Source organism: Ctenopharyngodon idella, chromosome 18 (genome assembly GCF_019924925.1).
Source record: "Ctenopharyngodon idella isolate HZGC_01 chromosome 18, HZGC01, whole genome shotgun sequence".
Lineage (NCBI taxonomy): Eukaryota > Metazoa > Chordata > Actinopteri > Cypriniformes > Xenocyprididae > Ctenopharyngodon > Ctenopharyngodon idella.
The window spans coordinates 22,327,862-22,347,775 of NC_067237.1; the positions used below are offsets into that span (position 1 = coordinate 22,327,862).

Below are 19,914 nucleotides of genomic sequence, written 5' to 3' on the forward strand. Positions count from 1 at the left end.
ACTAGTTACTTGAAAAAAAGTAATCTGATTACATAATTCACATTACCCTCAACTGCATATACTACTATATATATATAGTAGTATATATATATATATACTATAGGTATATATATATATATATATATATATATATACAAGGTATATATATATATATACTATATATATATATACACATACCTAATATATTGTATTCTTTTTACGCTCTGTTCTGATTGGTATGGAATGTTTTTGTGAACTAGATATGGTGATACATTTTCAAGAATATGAACGTTTTCCATGTTACTTTGGATTAAAAAAAAAAAAAGAAATTCATGTGCAGGCCTTACACCATTTGAGGGCAGCAAAAGCAAATACAAGTTAAAGGCCATGTGAGCACATGACTTGTTGGATTGCTTTATGGTTGCATGTGGAGCACATATTAGATTTCATATCCATGCATCTTATCTGTATCTGAACTCAGGGCAGACAGGAAACTCAGATTATAAAGGTCATAAACTTGCAACAGAACAGACATAATAAAATTCTTGCAAAGGTGTATTTGGACAGACTGACCTTTCATGTTTGTTTTTTTGTTTTTGTTTTTTTACAGAGTGAAATTCAGTTTTGGTACTTTATAGTAGATAAAAAATGTAATAACATTGCATTCATTCATATTTATAAAATTTGATTACAGTAAAACTCATATTGTGTATGTTCACGTTGTCATATAACAGCAGCAGTTACTGTCACTGGTTGGAAGTGATGAAATTATTAACTTGAGATTTTATAAGTAAATTTAATCCAAGCAATTCATACGCTACGTGTGTTGAAGAGTCATTCGTTCGTGAATCGAACTAAACGGGTCGCGCGCCATGATTCACTAAAATGAACCGACTCATAAGATTCATTTCTGCTCGTCGAGAACTTTTAACGGAGCTGAATGTAAAATGAAAATGTTTTGCTAAAAATGGAACATGTGCTGAAAACGAATCCGTTCTCTGTTCCCCTCTCTATCCTTGACCTTCTCGTTTCCACGTCCGTGTGCGTCCCGCGTCATAGTAGCAGGGATACAATCAAAGGCGGAGCAGCGAGCGTGGCTTCATCCTCTCGCACACGCGCAACATGGACACCACTCACGCGCATGTCTGAACAGTTAGCTATCCCACAGTCGAAGCAGTAAAATAGTAACTGAGGGACACCGGTTAGTCACCCCCTCTGAGTGAACAAAATTATCACTGGCGCAGAGGTACGACATATTCAAGCTAAGTCGCAGCATGTTCACTTTAAACAGATAGCATGTTATGTTATGAGTGGCACTAAAGAGGTTATGTTTAAACTTTAGCGGCTAGCTGATGATTGCTCGGGCATGCGAGTAGGTGTGGCGTGCACGCAGAGAGGTTCAGTGGGTGTCCGCGTGCGTTACATTGTACACAGTGTTCTAATAAATGTGGTGGACATCGTTAATGCAAAAATACCACTCACTCTCGGGACTTTTGCTATCAAAAATGTGCGTTGCTGTATTATAACAACTGTTCAGTTTTTAAGTGGTCTGTGTGAGACAAACTTGAGCAACTTTGGATTTGGGTGTCTTACTGTTGCATGCATGGAAAGAATTCATATCAAGCAGTCAAGCGTTTTTAAAGTCGTATCCGTGTTAGGAACATCTGTATTTTTGTTTCACACAAAAGCAGTTTAGTTGTCATTAAATAGTCCACCACTACATTAAAATGTCTGCTTATGTTGAACACAACAGGTTTGGCTGAATGACAACCTCAGTCACTTTCAATGTATAGAAAAAATTGAACTAAACGTGAATGGTTTTCAGTCAGTCAGTCATTAACATTCTGCTAACATCTCCTTTGTGCTCCATAGGTTAAAGTCATTCTCTTTAGGTCATAATAACAGATTATGTTCACGTACTTAACAGAAAAAACAGCTTTTTTTCTTTGTGTAACGAATGCCAGAAGTTCAGACATTCCCAAATTGTACTCTTAGTGCTTATAAATGCCTTAAGTGTTTTTTTTTGGTTGTTTGTTTGTTATAGGACTTGTGAAAACTGTCATTTGGTCGTGCATGTCACTGAGAGCCTGACGTTTCTCTTAAATGGCTGCCTCTGGCTCCTCCACCACAGTGCCTGAAGGATTTCACTATGAGACCAAGTATGTCATTCTCAGCTACCTCAGCCTGCTCCCACCATCAAGATCAAGACCCTCAGAGACAGCGGAGGGTAAGAGATCACATCCGCAAATCAGCATGTACAAATTTCCTGCCTGGCAATTAATGTTTAATTTCAATCTCAAAACAATGACAACTTTCAGTGGTCCCAAATTCAAGAAAATGGGAGGCATATTGTGTATATTGTAGTGTATGTATATTGTAGTGAGGCATTTTCTGTGTACATGCTTTATGCAATACAAATACCTGTAAAATTAAAATGGTGTAACCTTGGGAAAGTCTTATTTAACAATATTCAGTGGTTTGAACTAATAGACTCTTTTATTAAAGGCACATTATGTAAGATATTTGGATTAAAATATCCAAAAACCACTAGAACAATGTTATAGGTTTTGTTGACTTGTGTACTTACATTATCCCAAATGTTTCCAACAATGTTAAAATCCAGAGAAATCAGTTATTTTAACCAGTGCAATGGGCCGTGTCATTGCGTCACCTGTCAATGACATAATATCTGCGTTACCCTCGATTTCCGGTTTTACTTCTGTGGAAACCATGGAAACACCAAAGATGCTTTAATATATTATGTGTTTTATTAGACAGGTGTTTGGATACATTTACAGACAGAAAACTAATCAGTGTTATATAGCTCAACACAGTTAGTCTTATTGTTTGAATCTCTTGTTTTCTTGATTTACCGTGAGTATAACACGTTTATACCCTGCCTCAGACAATGCTATTTTGTCAAGTGGCTAACATAGCCACAGTAACAGTAATACAGCATTTTCTCCATCATATAATATATTTTAAATATAATTAAATATTTAATTATATAATTATTATATAATTAATTATATTATATAATTAAATCTTTTTAGTATGATTGTTTTGACCAATTAAAACAGTACTCTGTTTACCCCACAATTTTAATTCGTCAAGTAAAGTCACCTGTATGAGCAGTAATTCAGCACTTGCAGCTATTTCATTAGAATGAAATAAAATAACGTTAATTTAAGTGATCAAACTTAACTGTAACAAAGTTCAAGTTCAGGGAAAAAGGAGGCGGACATTAAACATAGCTATAATCATACCCTTAATCATAAAAAAAACCATAAACAAAATGAAAGGAGTGGCAGCAGCCGACTGCAGCATATAAGCATAATAAAAACAGCAACGTAAAATGTCCCAGGCTCTCAGCCCCACCCTGCTTCATACCACAGTAATGTTAATATAACTTTAATACATTAGCTTATCCATGAACGTGAATTCTGCCTGAGTCCTGTCGGATTGCTTTTTATCAGCTAGCTGTGGAGGTGAAGACGACACCTACAATTATTCCACTCTCATTCACGGCTTCACCAAGCTACGCCTTTGTTTTTAATAAGCGACCCCTAGCGGCGAAAATTACATATTGTACCTTTAAGGGCTTAGCATTAAGACACAAAATATTCAGATTACAAAAATGCATGAGATCACAAAATCACATACCACAGTGAACAAATGCTGCCTTCATGTCCTGTTGGAAATTTCCTACTTCCCAATTCTGAAGTCGTAATTATTATGAGTCAATATCCAATGGAATTTGAATAAAATGTAGCGTGCCATTCATTGACAACCATATAAACATACCTGCCCCATTGTATACATTCACCTTGTTATCTAGATTCTGGAATTTCGGTCAAATAAATGCTTTTTCAATGTGTAAAGTATTAATATAAATATAATAAAATATTCAGCAAATGTTTGTTTATATACAAAAAATATACATGACTTGTAATAGCAAGAGAAAGCTATGTAGGTGTGGGAAAAAATGAATAAAACTTAAGTCAATATAGCAATAGTTCTCTTCTTTACAATGTTTAAAGTTTATGGCTCGCCGAACTCAGGTATCATAAAACACAAATAAGTTTCGCAGTCATAATTATGACTGGAGAGAGGCTGTTCATGTCCAGTTTCTGATTAGGAAATTTGTGTTTACAATAATTAGTGTCCACATTTTCACTTTTTTCAGTTAAATAAGTACATCATCCAGGTTCTTGAAGTCCACTTATTGTTGGAAATTTTAAGTGTGAACAAACTACTCATAATTTATGCACTATTTTGTAGTATAAGTATGCAAATTGGGATGTACCTTAGAACTTCCAAAAATGATTTATGCAGTTGAGTTTTCCCTCTACAGGCTAAAAGTACCCTGCCCTAGGACTGTTCGTACTATCCATAGAGCTGCTTTGCTAAGGATCTGGGTTGCTAATTCCACCATTACAGTTTCAGTCGCTAGAAGGGTTTGTCCACAGTTACTGAGGTCACATTCCTCTTCCAGGAATCTCCATTTTGCCCTTGAACATGGGCTGTAACTCTAAGTGCTGTATACAGACTGCTGTAACTAGTGTAATTTGATTGAAAAATGCCTGCAGGTATTTCAAGTAATGCATTAACAAATCCTTCAGAGTGCATGTGTTGTCTATACTTATGTGGCAGTCCGTATATGGTTGGCAAATTTGGTCCCACACTGATATTTTTTAGTCTTCTGATGTCGTTTGACCAATTCTCGCTTCAAGCCCTGGCATTTTGCTTGGAGTCATTGTAGGACTGCCTCTCATGAATATTGACTTAGCATATGTCCTTTTATTTAGTTCTTGTGGATTTCTGAAGAAGATGCAAAGCGCACACACAGTATGTCATTGACAGTTAATCTGGTTGACACAGGGGATGGTATGGGCTTAAGCTGCCTGCTGGAGATTTTGGAGCCTTGGGCACATCAGCGGTTCAATGAGGAATGTCCTGTGTCCTGCTCTGGTTTTCAATCAGTCAGCTTTGAAAGTAGCTTCTGATCCCTCTTTCCACTCGACCCGGTCTGCACTCTGACAGACTGTCATGTGCGATCAGCGTTGGCTTGTTCACATGCCGCTGGTTCAGAGTGAAGCGCAGCCCTCTCAAATCTGACCAAAGACCGGCCTGGCCTGGGAAAAGTCAAAGTGAGCTCCCATCAACCTTTGTAATGTTGTTAAAGGCTTTATTGTCCACTTCACAGTCTTTATACACACTTTCTTGCTCTCTCTTATAGTCTGTCTGACTTTCTCTCTGTCTCTAACACTTCCTCTTTTCATAGTCAGTCACTGGAGTCTGAGTAGTTGAGAGAGCTGAATGTTGAATCTGCTGGTCCCTGTAAGCCTGGGCTGTAGAGCACTAAATAATTCACCATGTGTGAATGAACAAGCCAAGCAACGGCACCACAGAAAAGCCAGTTGTATTACAGCCACTGTATTACAGAATGGTTTTTAATACAGTATTAAAATGTAGTAAAAGTAATGAGAATCAATGTTGAGGACAATGGAAATTAATTTAAAAAAGGAGCTTAAAGGTGCTGTAAGTAGAATTTGAACAACGCTGTTGGACATTGTTGATATTTGAAATCAACCCAAACAAACCCACCCCTCTCTTCATTGCTCCGCCTCCAAAACTCACACTCCAATCCTAACCACCCTGCTCCGAGTCGGTCTCGAACCCCGGCCCGATCGCTGCTGGCATGTGAGGCGAATGACTATCAGTGACGCTAAGCACCGCCTTCTCTAGCGGTTGTCAGCGTGCAGTGGTTTACCTGCACAGCTCTCACTATCTGGCCACTGTTATACACGCAATCCGAGTGGATGTCTTTTCAAAATGCTTCACGAAAAATAAATCACAGTTGATGAACTAACGACAAGGAAGCACAAAAAATTAACATACAGTACACAAGAGTGTTCGCACAGCAGCTCCAGACAATCAAAACCCAGTGTTACTCACATAAGCGGGATCAAAGCAGCCTCCGCATCTGTTTTCAGGCCTTCCCACTTCGCTCTCTCCAGCGCTGGAAAGTTTTTCTAATATAAACGCAGGTCCTAAAGGCATAAACCTTCATTCCAGTGATATTCTTTTGAGCTCCTTTGTCCCATTTTTCGTTCTTGCTCGTTCTCTCTCCTCGACCGTCATATGCCCCCTAATGCTGATTGGTTAGACGTTTGTTGTTGGAATCCGCCCGACTAACTTCCAAACAGTGTATTTGAAATACTACTGAGTCCACCTTTAAATTAAAATGCCTGCACATGTATTATTTGGAGCACATGATATGTTATGACATTATGTTAAAAGTGCTGAGTTTGCAAAAGTTGATATGATCTCCACTGATAAAATGCACAGCTTTTGGATTGTTTAGACGTTAGAATGTTAGTATTTGAAGAAAATGAGTGCATTTGTGTTATAGTCCAGTATTTTTGGTTCAGTTTCCCCTTTAGTTTCTTTCCACTTCACCTTTTTTAGCTTCATCAGTCATGCAGAAAATTATTCAGCTGAATATTTTAATACTTGGAGTTTCCAGGCTTGTTTTATGCTCGCTTGCATAATATGTTTAGGTCAAGATTCAAATAATCAAGATTGTTTTTAAAAAATTAAGTACTTAAGATTAGCAAAATAGCTGATGAAAATTTAATAATGCTTTGTTGCATGTTTTCTTTACACCCGATGTTGGTTTGTTTTCCAAGATTATTTTTTAATAAAATATGAAAGCAATAATGTTATTCTCAATAAACTTTTTTTGTAATAAATAAATCTGTGTTATGATTCTGTGCAGGAGAGAGGCATTCTACACAGGAAGTGGAAAGAGAGCGGAATAGCAGCCTGAAGAAACAGATTGAGAATGAGATGAAGCAGCTGGAAGAGGAAATTGCGGCCTGTAAGATGTTTTTTGTTATAACTGTAATTTCATGATTAAATAAATCTGAAGTCTGGATCATGGTTTAAAGTCGTCTGCCTTTTTTTCCGCTCAGCTTTTTCCAGGACTGGTTTTGATCAGCACACATCCCCTGTGTTCAGTCCAGCCAATCCAGAGAGCTCCATAGAGGACAGTCTGGCAGTGCTGGGGGACCGTATCTCTCGGGACCTGGACATACACCTGTCCTCCGCCACTCACACGCTTCTGTGCAGGTCCTTTTAAAGGTCCAGGGAGAATTCCTGGACAATTTTTAGTAGCTGGAAAAAAGCTCTAGTAACTGAAACGTTCTTGGCAGAGGTCTATGCTAGAAAAATGTATTGTGTAAACAGCCTGCACACACAGTTATTATAAGCTGTCTTGGAAAGGGAGTTTAAATGACTATTCTTGACATTTCACTTAAATATTGACTGAAAGCTTTCAACGTATATTATCTTGATGTTTTTCGGAACAACTAGCAAATTCAAATAAATGCAGAGAAATGTTCTGAACAGTGATTATATGAATGTGTCTCTTGTGCAGTGATTTGAGCTTTGAGCACTTCAGAGCAGCGGTGGAGGAGGTGTCCTCTCACGCTCAAGGAGGATGGAGCAAGGTAATTTAAAACATTCACCACATAGGAGCACACAAAGCCCTTTGGGATGTTTTCACTTATTTGTTAATGTCTCTGTCTTTCATTTTCTCATACCATTGTGTCACTCTGTTTAGGTGTTGGTACCCTTAGTATTGTTACAGACCCTGCAGACTGAGGGGCAGCCGCTGGAAACTCTGCTACATTATGGTTTGCAATACCTTGAGGAATCACTAGCAGACTTCATCATTATGCAGGGAGGATGGGTGAGTGACTTAGTAGAGTGGTAATCTACTGTCTAGTTCGAGCTGGATCATTTAACCATATCAAAAGTTTATTTTCATCAATAATGCTAGGCCTGTTGCGATTATTGCATAATTATTACTGATTATTTGATAATATTTAATAATTGCGATCATAGTTAAATTGAAATTCCAAACACATTATAATCCATGAAAATGAATTAAGCATAAAATGCACATTTTCATGCCTCTCTTTCTGGTGCAGTAGTGTGTTGTTCTCCAAATAAACTTGGATCACTCACAATGACAACTGAACATCTCTGCAACTTGTTAGCAACTTACAAAATGTTTGATAGTCTAAACTGTTGTACCTTAAAGCAGTGGCTCTCAAACTTTTTGACTCAAAGGCCCCCTCCCCCCATTGTCCAACACAAATCTGGAGGCAAGATATTTCCTCTAGTATTTCTGATATAATTATTATGGAAGCTCGTTTCCACGACTGAATAAAATATAAAAAAGGTAATTGCGACTTTTTATCTCGCAATTCTGACTGTTTTTCTCGCAATTGCGAGTTTACATTTCTGACTTTTTTCCTCAGAATTGCGTGATTATAAACTCGCAATTCTGAGAAAAAATGTCTTTCTTTTTTTCCATCAACATTGGACTTTATTACTCGCTATTGCGAGTTTATATCTTGTAATTCTGACTTCTTTTCTCAGAATTGTGAGATATAAACTTGCAATAGCGAGTTATAAAGTTTATAAATTTGCAATTGCATGAAAAAAAGTCCAAATTGCAAATTATAAACTCAGAATTGAAAGAAAAAAAAGTCAGAATTGTGAGATATAAAGTCAGAATTCCGAGAAAAAAGTCCGAATTGCGAGGAAAAAAAGTCAGAATTCCAAGAAAAAAGTCAGAATCGCAAGATATAAACTCACAATTGCGAGAAAAAAAGTCTGAATTGTGAGATGTAAACTCACAATTACGAGGAAAAAAAGTCAGAATTCCAAGAAAAAAGTCAGAATCGCAAGATATAAACTCGCAATTGCGAGAAAAAAAGTCTGAATTGGGAGATAAGTCACAATTATCTTTTTCTTTTTTTTTATTCTGTGGTGGAAACAAGCTTCCATAAATTATGACAAAGTTGTTTCTTTTTAATCTTTTTTTTTTTTTATAAACAGAAACTGGGAAACAGAAGGGAAAATAAAATAATTTCTTGATTTCATGTATTTTTTTTTTTTTTTTTTTTTTTTTTTAGCATTTAATTAATTAATTATTTTAATTTAAGTATAATAATATTAATAGTAATTGTATTAAAGGTGGAGTAAGTAGAATTTCAAAAACACTGTTTGGAAGTTAGTCGGACCGACACCAACAACAAACGTGTAACCAATCAACATTAGGGGGCGTATGACGGTTGAGGAGAAAGAACGAGCAAGAGGGACGAGCTTTTCGTTCATTCGTCATCTGTGCTTTATTTTTCGTAAAGAATTTTGTTGCACGTCAGCTATGATAAGCAGACATCCACTCTCGCATTGCGTGTGTAACAGAGGCCAGCTTATGAGAGTTGTGCAGTTAAACTACTTCATTGATAGTCATTCGCCTCACATGCCAGCAGCGAACGGGCTGGGGTTCGAGACCGACTCGGAGCAGGGTGGTTAGGATTGGAGTGTGAGTTTTGGAGGGGGAGCAATAAAGAGAGGGGTGGGTTTGTTTGGGTTGATTTCAAATATCAACAGCGTTTTTCAAAATATACTTACCCGACCTTTAAGAATAATATATTAATTTGAATAATGTTAAGTCATCCTGCAAAAGTTTGCTGAGGCCTCCTATTGAGTTCCAGCTAGAGGTCTCCTCGGGTCCTAAAATCTGTACCCGAGCTGACAGGAATTTTTTTCAAACCCGACTGGACCAGAATGTACCAAATGTGACCAATGTAAAAAGCAGCAATGCCTGCAGACCTGCATGCCAGTAGCGAGTAGGGACTTTTTCAACCGGTGTGACAGACCAAAATTAGAGACAACAAATGAGAAATATCACAGCAGGTGTAGATTTAAAAGTCTGCCCATCTTTCTAATTTGTTTGTATTAGACTGGGCCCATGTCCAAGGCACTTGTCAAAGTTTTGGACCCGAACCTGCTTGGGTCGGACCTCGGTTTTTGTTTTTAGATCCAAGCGGACCTGTGAAGACCTCTAGTTTAAGCCTCCTGGCTGAGAACCACTGACTTTAAGAGGTTACGGTCAGTTACCAAAGGCAAAACGGGTTGCTTTACAGAACTGTAATACACAGTGTTTTTCAAGACTTCTGTCAGGAGAGGGAGCCAGAGCTGTGCTCCTTTTTTCTTTTCTTTTTTTTTTACATACATCTCAGTCAGCTGCTGGTGGATAATGCTAGTCTAATGTTACCAACACATTGTGTGTTGACAAACAATACTTTGCTTCCAAATTTTTGCACAAAGTATGCCCTTTGGATACAAAGGGCTATGTGTTGGTTAAACGCATTATGCTGCTACAGTGTATGTTAGGAGCAAGATAACTTTATTTAGTGTTTCATCTACACTTTCACCTTCCTCTCACTTTTATGGACGATGCAAATTTCATGGTGCTTCTGTCACTTCATTGCAATTAAGAGCATATTTGTTTAGATCTTCGCTACATCATATTAACTGCAAAATAAAGAATTCCTCTTTAACTTAATGTTTTGCATAATATACACACTCATTCCCATTTAGCTTATCAAAATGTATGTAATTTGACAGTTCAAACTGAAGATTGTTAATTTCGGAAGGCTATCTTTCCCTCATGCAAATGTTTTATGAGAACAGTTCTTCACTTCTGTCAGATGATGTTGTAAAGGAATATAAAGTCTTGTTTGTTTATGACATCCTATTTGGGTCACACTGTATCTCAGAGGAGGGCCGTTTTTTATGAAAGACTCAGTTGATGTGTTCTGTGTGGGAGCTGAACTCAGTCAGAAGGAATAATTTAATTAGAGCACTGACACTTACACAGGGAGGAGGGTAGACCATTGTTTTATACTTCAGCTTGGTATAGGACCACATTCCAGTGATGGAGTGAGAGCTTTGGCATAGATGATACTGGATAAGCGTCTGTGAGAGGGAAGAGGGAGGAGTCTGACAAGGAGGAGGAGACCGTGTGCAAACAAACCAGACCTCCTGCTCAGCACTCCCAGCCCTATTATTCTGACAGCAACCTTTATCCTGTATATACTTTCTCTCCGTCATTTATTCACTTTATTCCTTGTGGTCACTGCTGGAGTTCTTCGCACTTAGGAGCTGAACACAGGCAGGTAGGACAGCTGCTTTTTTCTGGAGCGCTGGACCAGATGAGATTATACTTTCATGGTCCATTTGCGAAACAGAATTTTGCGATTTAGGTCTTTTTGTCCACCCGCTTGCTCTCCATCACTTTGATAAAATAGCAAACACTTTATCTTAGCAAGGACACTCTCAGAAGGTTTAATTCTACATTTAGTTCTCCATTAAATAGGCCAGTCAATAAATACTGAATTTAACGTTTAACTTGTTTTAGCGTAGAAATGACTGCAGTTGGAATTACTTTGTTTGCTCAGTTCTCGTGACATGCGAGAATAAATTTCTGAGTATATCGTTTGCTCTTGCGCTTTTGTGTAAATTATAGCATGAATTCACTGTGACAATTCATGTACGAGTTGTTTTGATGGATGATTTATGCAGAATATTGTTGTATTAATGAGATTTAATGCCAGTGATGTGAATGAGAAGGGATCTCTCTCTTTGTATGGGTGTGCATATGTGTGGTTCAGGTAAACCCTAAGTTATGGGGACAGATCTCCCCACAAAGATGGCATTATCCAAAAACTCTGTCCCTGTGGGGACATTTTTTGGTCCTCATGAGGAAAACATCTTATAAATCATACTAAGTGATGTTTTTTGAAAATGTAAAAATGCAGAACTTTTTCTGTGATGGGTAGGGTTAGGGTTAGAGGATAGCATATACAGTTTGCACAGTATAAAAATCATTATGTCTATGGGAACTATGTCTATAAGTCCCCATAAATCATGGAAACCTAACATGTGTGTGTCTATTCTGCAAAACCCAGGGCAAAGCAGCAAGAAGCCATTTTGAAAACTAAAACGCAGCATCAATGACATGCTCCGCTGAATCATGCCGCCTGGTCTGATCATGATAAACTCCTGTAGGTCAAGGGAAACTGTTCAGTACACCCCACCGAAGGGGTTACAGATACCCAATATGTGGGATGTGTGTGTGTGACATTTTGTCTTGTGAGTAACACCTTCCTGTCCCTCTGTCTGTAACGTACGCAACACAGAGGTGACCTTCAGTGTGTCTGTGTCACATTGCCCAGCAAAGATTCTTGAGACGGCATGATGTGATGTAATTTGATTCCAGTTGTGTGGTACAGTCAAACTGCTACCAGAGCGCCCTGTCCGTATATCAGCAGGTGCTGAGAGCAGAGCTCAAACCACGTCAGGTCGCATCACCCTGTGCATCGCTCAGTCCGGCCTCTTGCGTAACTGCATTTTACAGGCGATGTGCTGCTCTCATCACACAGACAGAGGCTATACACCACCCCCACACGCTCCAGATGAAGAACAGAAATAAATCTGATAAATCCTCATATGAATTCAGCTTGAGCAGGGCTGTCCCAGTTTGACTGACTCAAAACAACTCGCTGTGCTAGTTGAGATGGTGACCTGTATGCTTGGCATACTCTGAGAGTTTTAGACAAATCTATTACCAAAGTTGGTATAGATTTACTTTAACAATATTAAATATTCACTTATGTACAATACATTTAGGATATGTTCAGATGCTTTGAGGAGAAATGTAGCCCACTATGGGTCAAGTCTATGAGGAATGCTAAATCTCTGAGCAGGCTTTTGCAAAGAGTTCCCTCCATATAGGCTGCCTGATGCAGAAAAAAAAAAATCCTGAAAAAAATGGTTTCACGGTTTCCACAAAAATTTTACGCAGCACAACTGTTTTTAACACTGATAAAAAGAAGAAATGTTTCTTGAGCAGCAAATCAGCACATTAGAGTGATTTTTGAGGGATCATGTGAGACTGAAGACTGGAGACTGGAGTAATGATGCTGAAAATTCAGCTTTGCCATCACAGGAATAAATTACATTTTTAATATATTACAATAAAATCTTCAATATTGCACCATCATATAAATGTGAAAGCGTTGAGTTTGGCAGGCATGCGTTAGTTTTTGTCTTTAGGCGAGGGTGGGTACATGTATCTTGGGTGGAGTTTTGCATAGGCACCTGTGGCTCACCTAAGAGGAAACGCCTAACAACATAACTTTATTTTAGGACAGTCTCTGGATAGGACAGCAAGCCTAATTTTGCAGAAGACATCTGTCTTGCTCCACCATTTCAAAAAGCTGTTGTCAGATTAGACTTTGTGCATGTGGTTTTTGTTACATTACATTGATCAAAAGTTAAATGTTTCTTAAAGGGTTAGTTCACCCAAAAATGGAAATGTCATTAATTTCTCACCCTCATGTATAATGCACAAATACTTTTTGTGCACCAAAAAAACAAAATAATGACTTTTCAACAATTTCTAGTGATGGGCAATTTCAAAACACTGTTTCGAATCCTTTGTTTCGAACCACTGATTTGGGCACTGAAATTGTAAATTAACTTGCTGTAAATAGAGGCCTCACTGAGCCATCGGATTTCATCAAAAATATCTTAATTTGTGTTCTGAAGATGAATGAAGGTCTTACGGGTGTAGAATGACATAAGGGTAAGTAATCAATTACATAATTTTCTTTTTGGGTAAACTATCCTTTTAAGCACCAAATCAGCAAATTAGAATGATTTCTGAAGGATCATGTGACTCTAAAGACTGGAGTAATGATGCTGAAAGTTCAGCTTTGCCTTCACAGGAATAAATTACATTTAAAAAAATATTCAAATATATAAATTGTTATAATAATAATACTAGCTGTAATACTGCTTTTTGCTGTGCTTTTGATCAAATTGATGCAGCCTTGGTGAGCATAAGAGACTTCCTTTCTTCCTTGTTGTGTTTACCATGCAGACTATAGAAAACTGAACACCAGTCTGCATGTTTGGTTATTAAACTGCATAAAGGTCAGCTGGTTTCTTTGGAAACTGTCTAAAATCATGACTAATTCATTTATAGGGTTGTGGAGACCACTACTTACACGTGATGGTTATCCATGTGAGATATTCTACATAATATATAATGCGCTGTCACATTCCACTGGTTGTGTCCTTATGATTCTCTCTCTGATAGCAATCAGATGTTAAGCCAGATGCTGGGATCTAATGTGCTTTTGAAAGCATCTCTGTGAGGCAGGATTACATATGATACTAGATGCTTGTGCACAGTGGTTGATCACTGAAAAGGCCAGAAAGGCCTGCACAGCGAGCAGAAGAGTGTCCTTTATGATGAGTCGTTTAGGGCAATATCTCCCGTTTGTTTAATGCAAATGAGCAGAAACGGACAATGAGTTCAAGTTCAAATTGATTTGTTTTGCATGCTTGACCTAGTTGTGGGTAGACGTGCAGAAACCTGCAGCATATGCAGACAGACACCACAGCTGTATGGTGACGTCATTGTGTAGATGGAAAAGATAAAGACATGACTATAAAAAGAAAGGACCCTGACTCTCAGTGCAGTGAATACAGGCTGAAAATGAGGAGAGTGCATTAACACACTTCGTATAGAGCTCTTCCTTTATTCTAGAGCTCGTATAGAGCTCTTCCTTTATTCTAGTTACATAATTTTAGTTATGTAAAGTCTTTTTAAAGCTGATTTTGTTTAGTTAGAGAATTCATTATTATAGATGTATTACTCTCACACTCCACTGGGTGGCATACTGGGTGAAATTAAATGACAAATGCTCCCTGTTTTGGTGAATTCCACTTGCTGATCTAAAAACATTTTTTTTTTGGTATGTATTTAAAAAAAGTAAAAAAAATACTTTTTATTTTAAGAAGCTAGACTACCATTCACAAGTTTTGGGTTGGTAAGATCAAAAAAGTATTTCTTTAAAAATGTATCTTACTGATCATAAACATTTGAATAGTAGTGTGCTTTTTGAAAATAAAAATAAAAATTGTATTAAAAATGAATTTTGCAAATAAATGTTGATATTATAATGACTATACGTGGAGTATAATAATATTAATAAAACAAGATGTCGAACAAAGAATTTCTGTTAATTGTATGAGAACAGGTTCCTTTTTTTCAATTCATTTTAAGTCTTTATTAAGTCTTCTGTGTACCTCACATTTCCTTGTAAATTTTCTGTGAATGAGCCACACTAATCTACATGAGAATGGTTTGCATGATCAGGCTTACCATAAAAGGAAATAAACGGTGTGTGTCTTACTGTGGCATAAGGTTTATGAGATGAGACAATCCACAAAGGAAATGCGTACATTGCTTTTTAACCACAGTTTGGAAAAAAAGAAAAGAATCGTAAACATACAGTAATTATGACTCTGTTTGCTAAGAAGCTCATCTTGATGAAAAGCTTGTAAATGAATCTGTATTATATCTTACCCTTAGTTTTATTTATCACGTGGTAGTCTTTCTTGAAACACTGACCAACAGTCATGTTTCAATTTCTTGATGTACTACAATGTAAGTGTGTGTAAATAGGCATATGCATTCTGTATACACCGATCAGGCATAACATTATGACCACTGACAGGTGAAGTGAACAACACTGATTATCTCTTCATCTCGGCACCTGTTAGTGGGTGGGATATATTAGGCAGCAAGTGAACATTTTGTCCTCAAAGTTGATGTGTTAGAAGCAGGAAAATTGGGCAAGCGTAAGGATTTGAGCAAGTTCGACAAGGGCCAAATTGTGATGGCTAGACGACTGGGTCAGGGCATCTCCAAAACTGTGGGGTGTTCCTGTTCTGCAGTGGTCAGTATCTATCAAAAGTGGTCCAAGGAAGGAACAGTAGTGAACCGGCGACAGGGTCATGGGCGGCCAAGGCTTATTGATGCACATGGGGAGCGAAGGCTGGCCCGTGAGGTCCGATCCAACAGACGAGCTACTGTAGCTCAGATTGCTCAAGAAGTTAATGCTGGTTCTGATAGAAAGGTGTCAGAATACACAGTGCATCTCAGTTTGTTGTGTATGGGGCTGCATAGCTGGAGATCAGTCAGGGTGCCAATGCTGACCCCTGTCCACCGCCAGAAGTGCCAACAGTGGGCACGTGAGCATCAGAACTGGACCACGGAGCAATGGAAGAAGGCGGCCTGGTATGATGAATCAGGGAAGAAGGCAAGCTGGTGGAGGCAATGCTTTGGGCAATGTTCTGCTCAGAAACCTTGGGTCCTGCCATCCATGTGGATGCTACTTTGACACGTACCACCTACCTAAGCATTGTTGCAGACCATGTACACACAATTTTAATGGAAACGGTATTCCCAGCTGTAGGTTTCAGAAACTTCAACAGCAACATTAACCTCGTTGCTGAGAAATGTAATATAGCGATTCAGTAGCGAAGCTATGTTATCAATAAAAGGTGTAGGGCAGCGCTGGCAACATGTTTTTGGGCTCCTGAATCTTCTGTGCGTGCAGCGCAATCTCCGATTTCTGCGTTCGAATAGTGTGTGTGTGTGTCAATGAAAGCAGCACATTAATATAGAATGGTGATTGAACTTACTAACTGTATTAAACAGTTTTATTGCAAACCTTCCAGCCAATCAGAATTGAGTATTCAGACAGACCATGAAATATGTATACACATTTTTCTATAAACGCATCAGTTTTTAGGTATAGAGGTTTTCTGGTGTTTGAAAAAAACAAAAAAAAAAACAATAATGAACCAACTGATTGATATTTCCTCTCTTTACATTACAGAGCACTGTGTTCAGCCTGGATGAAGCTGAGGACCCGGGTGTGATCATAGCTGAGGACAGTAACGACATCTACATCTTGTCAGGTGAACAGGCCTCAGATCAGCTAAGCCCTCCTGCTTCACTACTGACTCTTGGAGATAGTAGTGGGCCGGCTTCCTGGCAGACAGAGAGTCTTCCTGTGTCTCTGACAGGACACGAGTCTTGGGCGCAGGTGGGTATGATGGACCCAGAAGATGTCAAGAGTTTGGACAGCGCCGAAGGAGTGGCGTTAGCTGAAGAGCAAAGCGAGAACAACTCCTCAAACTCTGACATTGTCCATGTGGAGCGTGAAGACGCTGAACTGCTTGAAGAAGGTGGGGAGACGGTGGAGGAAGGAGAGCTGCAGAGTAGCGTACTCAGCGTACTGGGCAGCGAAAGCGAACTCGCTGCAGTCCGAGAAGAAGCGTCAAACGCAGAGCCGACACCAACTGCACCAGAGCCAATTGTGGAACCGATAGTGATGGAGATCCCTCCACCTCCAGCCTCAGTAGAGCAAGAGACCACCCATGCCGCTGCTACCGCCTCATTGCCCGTGCCTGAGCCTGAACTTCAATCTCAGCCTGTTCCAGCTCCTGTGGAGCCACAGTCATCATCCCCACCCGATCTAGAACCAGAAGCAATCCTGGAGCAAGAGATACTACCAGAGGTTGGGCTGAAGGCCATGTCCCCGGCCTACGACTTCCCTGTCCCGGCCCCTTCTGAGGTTCTGCAGACAAAGACAGAGCCACAACCCAAGTCCACTGACCTCCCTGTGCTGCTATACAGCGGTGCTGCCCTGGTGGCCATTGCTGCAGTATTGGCCTTTGGAGCGCTGGCCTACAGGAAGAAGTAGAAAGTCTGTGAATGTCCACTGTATCTCTTGCCCTAATGGAGCCCTGTGGCTCACCGTGCCGCCACAAGCTGCACTTTATGGGAAAAGTACTCCTCTGATGTGTCATACCATTTTGTTTTCTGTTCTCCTTGCATTAATTTGTTGGTTAAGTTCTTTAAACCAGCTTTATGACTGGACGGGAACTTGCAGGTGTAAATTCAGGTTTCTTTTGTGCTGTACTCGTGAACATGGTAGTTATCCGTTCATTAGGCTGTGACCTAGGTTTTGCCTGGTTCCTTCAGATCTATAGAAAGTTCGTTTTTGTTAGTTAAGCATGTTTATTCTAATATATAGTTGATTTAATGACCTTAAGTTGGATTTTAAAGCACTAGCTCGTGTGAGTGCATGATTATGATTTTATCTTATTAAATATTAAATCGCAAACCTTTAAGGGCCGCGCCCTTTAGATGGATTGTGTGATACTCTTCTAAAATATATGAATATTTGCACAAGATTACTCACGATAATCAAAAAGCAAAGTCTTCACGCATCCTTGATTCCTTTACACATCATTTGGGCATTCATATTAACCATCGTTAGTGTAAAATTAGAATAAATTGGGCCTGATAAGGCTTGCATGAATGCTTTTGTTTGAATTCCCCCTTTTAAACTAAAAGTAGAATCCTAGGTCACAGCCTGAAATGGGAAACCCCTCCACTTTGTCCGTTACATTTTGTTTAGGGATTGTCATTGTCAGTTTGCTTTAACGTGAACATTTGTTCATTAAGGAACTAAAACATGTTTCTTTAGGGCTCATGTGAAAATTCTACACCAGCACAGTCAATTTTGAGTTGACTGAATTTATCTCAGCATCAGGAATCTGAAGATAATGCTACACGAGAGAAGTCATATTTAGTTTTCTAATATGATGTTTCCAAGAATGCATTTTGTAATTAAATGTTCCTAATTCTGGGTCAGAAACAATTTCAATAAAATCTTTTTGTGAAATATTGATATGACAATATGATGAAACATTACACAGGTGGTTTAATCTTAAACCAACATGTTCCAGAAACATCCAAATGGATTTTGTAATTCTAGAGTAAAAAAATGATTTGCTGTGTTAGATAACATTAATGGTAGGGTAGGCAATTTCGGAAAGGCTACAAATAGCAAGCAAGCTTTTAAAGCATCAGAGCGTTCTCCAAAGCCACGCCTCCTCCAGAACACATGAACACGCACAGCCAGAGCAGAGTCTGCAAAGCGCCACAAGAGACGCCGTTAAATTACCTCATGTCTGAAGTACATATTACAATAACAAGGAACGTAAACAACTTGCAGAACTCTAGTTGTACCACCTGACTGCTGCAGATTCATTTCGTCGTTGATAGTGTTGACAAAGAAATGCATAAATCCGAGTCCGAGGACGTGAATGTTAAGTTGACGTGAAGTTATGGTGTGAATGCTAGTTATTTTGGTTCAGGAGGAGCTGTAAATGGCGGCTGCTGTTTGTGGTGCTCGGTGACTTGTCTGTCTACAACTCTGCATAGACTCATGAAACATGCGCGAGCGAATGCAATGATTGGACAAACATTTTTTGTTGGTCCTGAGACTTTCACAGAAGATATATGTATATTTTTAAATATTTGGACTACTTCTATTATCGATTGCTATCAGGGTGTGAAGAGAGTTTCAACCAGTATAATAAAATGTGTTTAAGAAAAACATTGCCTACCCTACCTTTAACTGTGTTGCTCAAATCAAGTGCTGACTTCAGGTTTGGGGGACCAGAATGTCTCTTAAATGTCTTCTGAACCACACAATTGAGTCATCAGTCCTGTTTTTCTTTGTCTCCTCACACAAAGTATTGTCTGTCTTCAGCCTCTGATTTACACCTGGCCTGTATCTTGTGCTGTTGTTTGATTTTTAAAAGCTGAAAAGGCCTGCACGGCACAGCCTTGTGACCCCCCTTTCCCTGTTGTGTGCCTATCCAATAGAGACCTTTGTCAAAACAAAAAAACATAAGTCACATCTACAGGCAGACACCTGTTGTGTCAGTGGTTGGCAACCACGTCAGAGAAAAAAAAAAAGTGCTATTTTTTTTGCAAGTGAGGTTTTTTTGTATCATAGATGGACAAAAGCTGTGAAATAAAACTTCAATCAAGGGTGAACCTGGTGTTTTGTGTCCTGATTTAAGCATGAATTTTATTATAATGAAATTAAAATAAATAAAAAAGACCATGCAAACTGACAGAAACTTAAGTTTGGTTCCTCTATTTTGTACAGATATGACTCAGATTTGTTATATGAAAAAAGAACGGGTAATCATGTGATTTCCCTTACAGGCTCAGTAACAGTTTTATAAAGGGACATCAGAACAAAGTTATCAAAGGAGAGATGAATAATGCACAATTTTTCCCCCCTTTAATTTGGTTTAATATACAATTTCTTCATTAATCAGGAT

The 19,914-nt window shown here is 38.7% G+C and overlaps 1 protein-coding gene across 2 annotated transcripts; it reads left to right on the top strand.

Annotated features, from left to right (window-relative positions):
* Positions 1-1,037: 1,037 nt before the first annotated feature.
* bcl2l13 (BCL2 like 13) lies at positions 1,038-19,621 on the top strand. Of its 2 annotated transcripts, none has more exons than XM_051871097.1 (7): positions 1,038-1,240; positions 2,024-2,206; positions 6,761-6,862; positions 6,957-7,113; positions 7,421-7,493; positions 7,607-7,735; positions 16,602-19,621. In XM_051871097.1, exons 2-7 carry the CDS (start codon positions 2,083-2,085, stop codon positions 17,469-17,471), a joined length of 1,455 nt encoding a protein of 484 aa, XP_051727057.1. In that variant the 5' UTR covers positions 1,038-1,240; positions 2,024-2,082; the 3' UTR covers positions 17,472-19,621. The 2 variants fall into 2 exon arrangements, with proteins under 2 accessions (XP_051727057.1, XP_051727056.1); XM_051871096.1 differs by having other exon boundaries at positions 1,040-1,225.
* Positions 19,622-19,914: the final 293 nt, after the last annotated feature.

Excerpts from the sequence above, each read along its gene's own strand:
- bcl2l13 (XM_051871097.1), top strand. The coding sequence starts at position 2,083 with ATGGCTGCCTCTGGCTCCTCCACCACAGTGCCTGAAGGATTTCACTAT. Across the intron at positions 7,114-7,420 it reads ACTCACACGCTTCTGTGCAG|TGATTTGAGCTTTGAGCACT; the intron begins GTCCTTTTAAAG and ends TCTCTTGTGCAG. Across the intron at positions 7,736-16,601 it reads TCATTATGCAGGGAGGATGG|AGCACTGTGTTCAGCCTGGA; the intron begins GTGAGTGACTTA and ends TTTACATTACAG.